The sequence below is a fragment of the Elephantulus edwardii genome, unplaced genomic scaffold (genome assembly GCF_000299155.1).
Source record: "Elephantulus edwardii isolate Elephantulus edwardi_28Jun2011 unplaced genomic scaffold, EleEdw1.0 scaffold00191, whole genome shotgun sequence".
NCBI lineage: Eukaryota > Metazoa > Chordata > Mammalia > Macroscelidea > Macroscelididae > Elephantulus > Elephantulus edwardii.
In genome coordinates, this window is record NW_006399941.1 from 4,305,006 (window position 1) to 4,313,908 (window position 8,903).

At 39.8% G+C, this 8,903-nt stretch overlaps 1 protein-coding gene across 1 annotated transcript in view; it reads left to right on the forward strand.

Moving 5' to 3' along the window:
- The window catches only part of TARS (threonyl-tRNA synthetase), a 53,893-nt gene that overhangs the window by 26,917 nt on the left and 18,073 nt on the right, over positions 1-8,903 (forward strand). Inside the window, exons 3-4 of the mRNA XM_006896806.1 lie at positions 3,327-3,517; positions 7,779-7,902. Coding sequence (XP_006896868.1) covers positions 3,327-3,517; positions 7,779-7,902 — 315 coding nt within the window. The remainder of the gene's footprint in view (positions 1-3,326; positions 3,518-7,778; positions 7,903-8,903) is intronic.

The following is an 8,903-nucleotide window of genomic DNA, read 5'->3' on the forward strand; positions in this document are numbered from 1 at the left end:
TCTATTTGCAACCTTTTGAGAAAGTGCCATACAGCCTTCCACTGTGATTGCACCATTTTACACTCCCACCAACAGTGAATAAGGGGTCCAGTTTCTCCACAACCTCGCCAGCATTTGTTGCTTGGCTAGTTCACTTTTTAAAAAATAAAAAATATTCATTGTTGCATAATTTCCTCTCTTTCTCCCCCCATTGTTTCCCCAGTCCACTTTTCTATCCACCTCTTATTCTGGACTGTTGTCATACAAATAATGCCTAATAATATATTACTTTTAAACAGTCTTTCCCTCATCTGTTTCAATGCAGTGTTCATTATTTCCTCCCTCTTTTCTTAGTTTCCCCCGAACTTCTATGTCAGTCCTGTTTTATAATAGTGGTGTTATACAGTATTGTCCTTCTATGATTGAACTATTTCACTCAGAATAATGTCTGTCCCTCCAGGGTCACCTATGTTGTGTGATGTTTTATGAGTTCCTTGTTTCTTAGTGCTGTGTAGTACTGTGTAAATATGCATAGTTTTTGTATCCATTCGTCTGTTGATGGGCACTTTTGTTGCTTCCATCTCTTTGCTATGGTGAAAAATGCAGCAATAAGTATGAGTGTGCATATATCTGTTTGGGTGGAAGCTCTGGCTTCTTTAGGGTATATTCCTAGTAGTGAAATTGCTAGGTCAAATCGTATTTCTATTTCCCGCTTTTTGAGAAAGTGTCAGTCCTTAGAGAGGGACTTTCTGCTGCGATAGGTGGAGGGTTAGCCAACCAGATAGATTGACAGAGTGACTGCTGTTGTGGGCTGAAGAATTTCAGTGCTGATGATAGAGTGCACGGGATAGGGCAGGGTTCCGATCTGTTGTCCATAGAGACGCATGAATTGTACTCAACTGATCAGCATTGAACAACAACAAAGTTGATTGCACCAAGATGAAGCATGATTATGACTTTTTTATGTTCAATGCATTTATTTGTCACTAAGACAAATAAATGAATAGTTAGCAGTTAACACTTTTGAGTAGACAGGTTGGTCAGCTGCACAGGCCGTTTCCTCAACAAGCTTGAAAGCAAACGGGAAAATCAGGTCATTTCGTTTTGCTGTTAGTTACTTAGTGCTGCTATAACCAATATGCCTCACATCGCTTTAAAGAACAGGCATTTGTTTTCTGTCCACTGCTGTCCAGTTGAATCTGTCTCATAGCAGTTCCATAGGCCACAAGGTTTCCAAGGCTGTCAATCTTTTGGGAAGCAGATTGCCTCATTTTTATTTCCTCATAGGGGAGTCCTAGTAGTGTAGTCTGTAGCAAGTTGCATTGTTAACCCAAAGGCTGACCATCTCCAGTGGTTCAAATCCCCTAGCATGTACATAGGAGAAAGATGTACAACTTCAGAATCCTGGTGGAGGAAACCAGTTGGATGGCAGTGAATTAATTTTCTGCCTCAGAGCAGCTGGTTGTTTTGAACTGCCTATTTTTTGTTAGTAAGCAAATGTTTCAGTCACTGCGTGACCAGAGCTCTTTTTCACAGTTTAGAATGCTGAAAGTCACACTTAAAAGCATATCTGTAGAAAGTGGTCCTTGTTTGTTTGTAGGCTAAGTCCAAGCCCTCTGGTGTATTAAGTGAAAAATCATGTTTACATTTTCAGGTGGTGGTTGTTGTTGTTATGTGCTGTCAAGTCACCTGCAACTCATAGTGACCCCATATACAATAGCCCTGAAACCTGCTCTGTCCTGTGACAACTTTACTAACACACGTACCCTCATTACCCCGGTCACTGTATCAATCCATCTCATCGATGGTCTTTCTTTCTCTGTCCCTCCACTCTTCCAAGCATGATGTCCCTCTCCAAGGACTGGTAGCTCCTTACAATATTCCCAGAGTATGTCAGATGCAGCCACAGAATCATTGCCTCCAAGGAGCATCCTAGTTTCATCCTCTCCAGGACAAACCTCTTTGTTCTTCTGGAAGTCCATGGGTATATTCAACTCTCTTCTCCAACACCACAGTTCAAAGGCATCAATTCTTCTTCTATCGTCTCAAGTCATTGTCCAGCTCTCTGACAAATAGCAAGTAATTGCAAAGACCATGGCCTGGGTCAGACACACCTCAGTCCCCAGACTGTCACTGTTGCTCTTCAGTATTCTGAAGAAGTTCCTGACAGCAGATTTTCCCAATGCAATTTGTCTTTTGATTTCTTGGCTCTGATACCAAGAGTGCTGATTGTGGTGCCAAGCAAACTGAAGATGTTAACAATCTCAGTCACTTCACGATCTATCATGCTGCTGCCAGTCGGCCTAGTGGTGAGAATCTGTTTTCTTGATGTTGAACTTCAATCCATATTGAAGACTGCAGTCCTTGACCTTCTACAGCAGTCTCCTCAGGTCCTCCTCAATTTCAGCAAGCAGGGTTGTGTCTCCTGCATTTTCAGGTGTTTAGAAAACTTATTTCTACATTCTATGACCTATAAGCAGCTTTGCTGGCCTAATGTTAAGAAGCTGGGCTGCAGTTCCAAAGTCTTGTGTTGTTGTGTGCTATCAAGTTGGAACCGACCCATAACAGGCCTTCCTGTAGCTATTCAGAGGCAGTAAATTTCATGGGAGGAGATTACTCATCTTTCTCCCATAGAGCAGCTAGTGGGTTTGACCTGTCTGTCTTTGAGATTGCTGCATAGCTTCTTACTGCTAGGCCACCAGTTTCTGCTTCTATAGTAGCCAGTATTCCTTGGGATTGTTGGGCTGGTAGTATGTGTATGCCTTCATATGGTGGTTTCCCCTGTGGGTGACCCTGTTCCTGCTCTGGTCCTTTTAACTTTAAAGTGGTTAGGTTTATGGTCCATGGGCTCTACTGTGACTTTATTAGCTTAATAAAGGAAACTCCATTCTAAACAGGATCCGCTTTGCAGGTAAGGGAGTTTGGTTTTCAAAACCTATTTGGGGAGTGAGGGGTACTCTGTTACACTGTGTTAATTTGATTAGCTATACTTGTGATGTTATTTTATTAGAAAAGACCTTAAGAGAGTATCTCAAAAATAAATACTTAATGTAAGCAATAAAAAATAGTAATAGTTGTCAGTTCAATGTGTTGGAACTCAACTGTTTGCTATTATTTATGTTTTTCTGGTTTTTTAATGTCTTAAATATTGTAAGTGACTATATAATTCTTTTCTCTGACCTTCACTTAGGATTTCAATTTCAGGAACCTTTGTACCAAGATTAGTCAGTTACCTTTCATATTGTCTGGTTTTTGGGTTCTTTTGTTTGTTTTGGGGTTCTTCCCCCCCCCCCCCATGAAAAAGAAATATTTACTGATACTTATTTTCTCATTTGTTCCTCTTGCAGTTGAATCCTTGGCCTGAATACATTAACACACGGCTTGAGATGTATAATAAACTAAAAGCAGAACATGATTCCATTCTGGCAGAAAAAGCAGAGAAAGATAGCAAGCCAATTAAAGTCACTCTCCCTGATGGTAAACAAGTTGATGCAGAATCTTGGAAGACGACCCCATACAATATTGCTTGTGGAATTAGGTATAAGCTTCTCAGATCCCGAATTTCTATAGTGTATAGTGAAGCCCTTTTGTTTTTGTAATCTTGCCATATTGTATCCATATATTTTCTTTTTAATATTACTTTTTTAAAACTTTCATGTGCTTACTATCTTTGGGATTTTTAAACTTCAAAATCTGGAACTCAGTGGTGTAGATTTAAAGTTAATTTCAGCAGACTTTGACTTTACTGTATTATGGGTGCTTTACTGTTAGTCCTGCTTTAATCATCAGTTTCATGAAACCACGTATTATGACCTAAATTTCTTCGTTTTCAAGATAAAATGAAAGTGGATCATCTTGCATAGAAAAAAATTAAGAAACTACTGTATGATAGTTGGGGGAAATCCACTTTTTTTTTAATCCATGAAATTCTAATCTTAGAACTTTTTAAAGTAAAATAAATAAGCTCTCTTATTGGATATAGGGAGTGCTGGTGGCCTAATGGTAAGAAACTGCACTGTAATCTCAGAGGCACATGTTCAAATCCACTAGCTGCTCCGTGGGAGAAAGATAAGGCAGTCTTTGAATTGTGGTATTGGAGAAGAGTGCTGAAGGCCCATAGACTGCCAAAGAGAACAAACAGATAGATCTTGGAGAAGGTGCGGCTAGATTGCTCCCTGGAGGCAAAGTTGTTGAAGCTTCATCTCACATACTTTGGACATGTTGCTTGGAGAGATTATTCCTTGGAGAAGAACATCATGCTTGGAAAGGTGGAGGGTCAGAGAAAGAAAGGAAGAGCTTCAACCAGCTGGATTGGCACAGTAACAGCAGCAGTGGACTCAGGTGTGTCAGAGATTGTGAAGGTAGCACCAGATAGATCAGGGATCAGATCTTTTGTACATAGGCTCCCTGAGAGTTGTCCTCGACTCTACGGCACCAGCAACAATTCACTGGAGAGGAGATTGCTGTTTTCTCCCGCAGAGCAACGGGTGGATTTGAGCCACGTGCCTTCAGGCTTTCAGCACTACTCCTTACCACGAGGCCACCAGGTAGAGAGCAGCACCTAAGGGTTTCTGCCTTAACTTGACAGTTTTGAAAAGCAGTCCGAGCACAGAATATACTTTTGGGTTTTACTCCTTTGTCATGTTTTATAGTTACTTCATCCACACCTAATTTAACAGGGTTTTTTCCCTATGACTTCCCCTTATCGTCTTCTCAGGTACAGCTTGATTTTTATAAAAACGTTAACCCTCCTTTTGTACTTTCTTTTAATTGTTACCGGTTTTATGTTGTTGAACTTAATACTAAGTTTATTGCCATCAAGTCAGTTCTAGCTTTTGGCAATCCTTCAAGACAGAACAGAACTGGCCAAAGTGTTTCAAAGGCTGTGATTTTTATCAAAGCAGACTGCCACACATCTTTGTCCCAGGGAGCATTTCGTGCATTTGAACTGCCGACTTTAATTAGCAGTCCCGTAGTTAACCATGGCAGAGTCTTTAGGGGGCAGTGATAGCCATTTTTGGTGGTCCAGATCCACCTTGATAAAAAGATGTGCAATTTAAAACTTCAGAAAACCCACCGAAGGGTCAGCTATGAGTCGGTTCCATCTTGACGGCAGTGAGGAGGTTTCTTGAAACCTTTAAACATCAGTGTAGCCTTTAGTTTTAGAGATATTTTGAAGGTCAGACTGATTAAATTGTCACACAGTGAGATAATAGCTGTGTTGGTATTAAAATTCAGACATCTGAATCATAGTGCAGAAAGTTTTTCTTCACACACTGTTGGTTTCCAGATTATCCTGCTATTCAAGTGTCCAGTTGAGAAATGTTTTTGAGAGAGATGCAACATTTGACATTAAATTATGGAAGACATTGCTGAGCTGTGATTCTGGAGTTCAGTCAGAGATCTGCACTTAGGAGGAGCATGGCCTGCAGCTGCTACTTGCTTTAAAATGTCTTCTTTCAGCTTAGAAATTCAGTTTTGTTCCACAGCACAGTTACCTATTAAAGTTTTAAATTATTCTTTGAAATCATCCCAAGAAAGCATCCTTATTTATTTGAGACTTTAAGTGTCCTTGATGTGTTATTGAGAATCTGGTACCTCGAAGACTGAGAAGTATAGCTTAGATTGATTATTCTAGGTTGATAATCCCATGAGAGTAATTTCAAAACAATACTTATTGTATTTTTTTTTTTAATACTTATTGTATTGAATAGTCATTACAAGGCTTTTAGAATGGAGTTTCTGATTTGCTGTGGACTTGACCATATATACAAATAAAAAATTCCCAGTAGGTTTTCTTTTTGCTATCATGTTGGGAACATTTATAAACAAAAACCACAATGCTTATTGTTTTAATGTTAGTGTAAAGCTTACTTGTGATACAAGAAAAGCAAACCAGGTCTCAAAATGGTAATAAAAGCTTGTATATTCTCAGAACTTAATGATTCCAAACTAGAGTGTGGGACCCGGGAGGACCTTTTTCCATGTATCTATTTCCATCCCTTCCGAGTTCTCCCTTCCCACAGAAACCCTGTCCTGGGGAGTCTTTTCCCTTTGGTCTATAGGCTGTGTCTTTGCCCTCTGTGTAATAAATGAAAAATTTTATTTACATTTTCAGACAAATTTTTTATTTAAAAAAAATTTCTGTGACCTGTTAACAGGTGTGCTAGCCTAGTGGTAAGAAACTGCACAGCGATCCCAAAGGCCTGTGTTGTTGGTGTTGTGTGCTGCTCCCCTGGGTTTTCAGAGGTGGTAAATGGCACAGGAGGAGATTACCCATCTTTCTCCCATAGAGCATTGGGTGGATTTGAACTGCATGTCTTTGAGATTACAGCACAGCTTCTTAACAGTAGGCCACCAGAACTCCATCTACAACCTATAGTATCAATCCCATAAAATTTACATGCTTCTTATACATTTAATTTTGTTGGCATTAAAAAGAACTTATCTTAAGAGGAAAGGGGAAGAAAACAACACCACATTATTTTTTAAAAATGTGTTAAATAATCTTTCATTTTACTTGCTCTAAATAATTTAGTTGTTGTCAAGCACGACTCATAGTGACCCTATGAACACAAGGCCTAAAGCCTTTCTATAACTATCGACATTATCAAAGTTCATAGTTTCCGCAGGCATGTTGTTTAGGAAGTGGATGCCACTCCTGCTAATCATTTTAGAATTACAAATAATTTGCAGATTAATTCAGAGGATAGATTTGTCTTCCAAAGAAAAGGTATATTATAGATTAAAGCAGAGAGGAGAAGCAGAGATGGTACTCTCACTCAAACCCATTGCTGTTGAGTTGGAACCAGTTCACAGTGGACCCTCCATTTGGGCTTTTGAGGTCGTAAATCTCAGCAGGAGGACATTGCCCCTCTTTCTCCCAAGGAATCTGGTGGATTCAAACGACCATTGAGGCCCGGCCTTTGGGTTAGCAGCATACCTGCCTGTGGACTATACTACCAGAATTTGTTTCCCTTTGGAGCTTGTCTTTGCATTGCTTTAATTGAAGCAATTAAAGATTTATCAAACTTACTGGTTATTAGAATTGCCATGTTTACTGACATAAGAAGCATTAATTGTCAATTATTAGTGTTCTAGATTTTTAGCATCTCAGTTATAATCTTTGACATTTTGAAAAGCTTGTTAATTTGTTTTCTGTTTGGTTGTGGTTTGGGGGGGCCTGTCCCCCTTTTCCCCCCACCCCCCGCAGTTCAGTAAGCTAAATCTAACATGTTGCATGTATATGTCATATACTGCTAAGTCAAAACCAACTCATAGCTGACTCTTCTGTACTGTCAGGTTGGTATCGGTTCTCTAGTTAACTCTCTAGCAAGTTTCCTGAGGCAGTAAATTGCCCCGGAAGAGATTGCTCATCTTTCTCCTGTAGAGCTGTTGGTGCATTCCAACTGTATGCCTTTGGGTTGGCAGCACAGCTCTTTACCACTAAACCACCAGAGATCAATCTAGATAAAATATACCTTCTATTTTTAATATATAGAAGCTATGGTGGCCTAGTGTTGAAAAATTGCAATCCAATCCTGAAGGCACACAGTTCAAATCCACCAACTGCTTGGCAGGAGAAGGATGGGCAATCTCCTTCCATGAGATTAAACTGCCTCTGAAAACATTCTGGAGGGTCAGCTACGGGTCCGTTCCGACTCAATCGTACACAACAACAATATATAGTGTTGATTTATTTTCTTGTTCTCAGTTTCACATTGTATTTTGTACTGAAAGAGATTTTTAGATTCTCCTGTTTTATGTATATAAATATCTGTATATGTGTATCTTTATAGTCAGGGTCTGGCTGACAACACTGTTATTGCTAAAGTAAACCAAGCTGTTTGGGACCTAGACCGTCCTCTAGAAGAAGATTGTACCTTGGAGCTACTCAAGTTTGAAGATGAGGAAGCTCAAGCGGTAAGTCTTTATTTATTGTCCATTGAGTTTCAGGGTGAAGATTCACATTTGTGATCGTCCCCAACCCATTCTCCAACCAGTGTTTTCCTGATGTCATATTGCCATATTTGAATAATTTCACAATACCTTTTTAGTCCTTCATTTAAGAAGCATTTAAAAGAGTGCTTAAGAATTTAAAAGATGAGATGGAATAAAAAAATTTTTTTAACTGCTGTTTCATTCAGGAAGACATTTTGTAAATTGTATTAAAACTTGATTAAGTGGTTAAAATTTTCTTCAGCACTTCAGCAATATACATATGTTCAAATAAATTTGAACCTTCCTTAAAGTACTCCCCATTGGATAAAATAAGCTCCTTCTTTTATTTCCATATTGTGTTGTTGTTTTGTGCTGTTGAGTCACCTGCAACTCATAGCAACTCCAATCTCACTGTCTCTGACACACCAACCCCCATTACCCGAGTCACTGAATCAATCCATCGCATTGAGGGTCTTTCTCTCCTGCACCGCCCCTCCACCCTCCCAAGCATGATGTCCCTCCTTGCAACATGTCCAAAGTATGTCAGATAAAGACTCAGAATCCTTGCCTCAGAGGAGCAGCCTGCTTCACCCTCTCCAGGACAGACCTGTTTGTTCTCTGAGCAGTCTGTGGTATATTCAGTAACTCTTCTGCAATGCCACAGCTCAAAGGCATCAATTCTCCTTCTGTCATCCCTAGTCATTGCAAGTGATTGCAAAGTCAATGGCCTGTATCAGGCACACCTTAGTCTCCAGACTGACATCGTTGCTCTTCAGTAATATGGAGAGGCCTCTGACAGCAGACTTTCCCAATGCAATATATCTTTTAATCTCCTGGTTGCTGGTGCCAAGAGTGTTGACTGTGGATCAAAGAAAACTATGGCTGTTAACAATCTCAGTCTCTTCACCATCTATCAGGATGCTGCCAATTGGGATTCAGATCGCTGGATGAATGTATGAAAATCAACCTGTGTTTTATGGCAA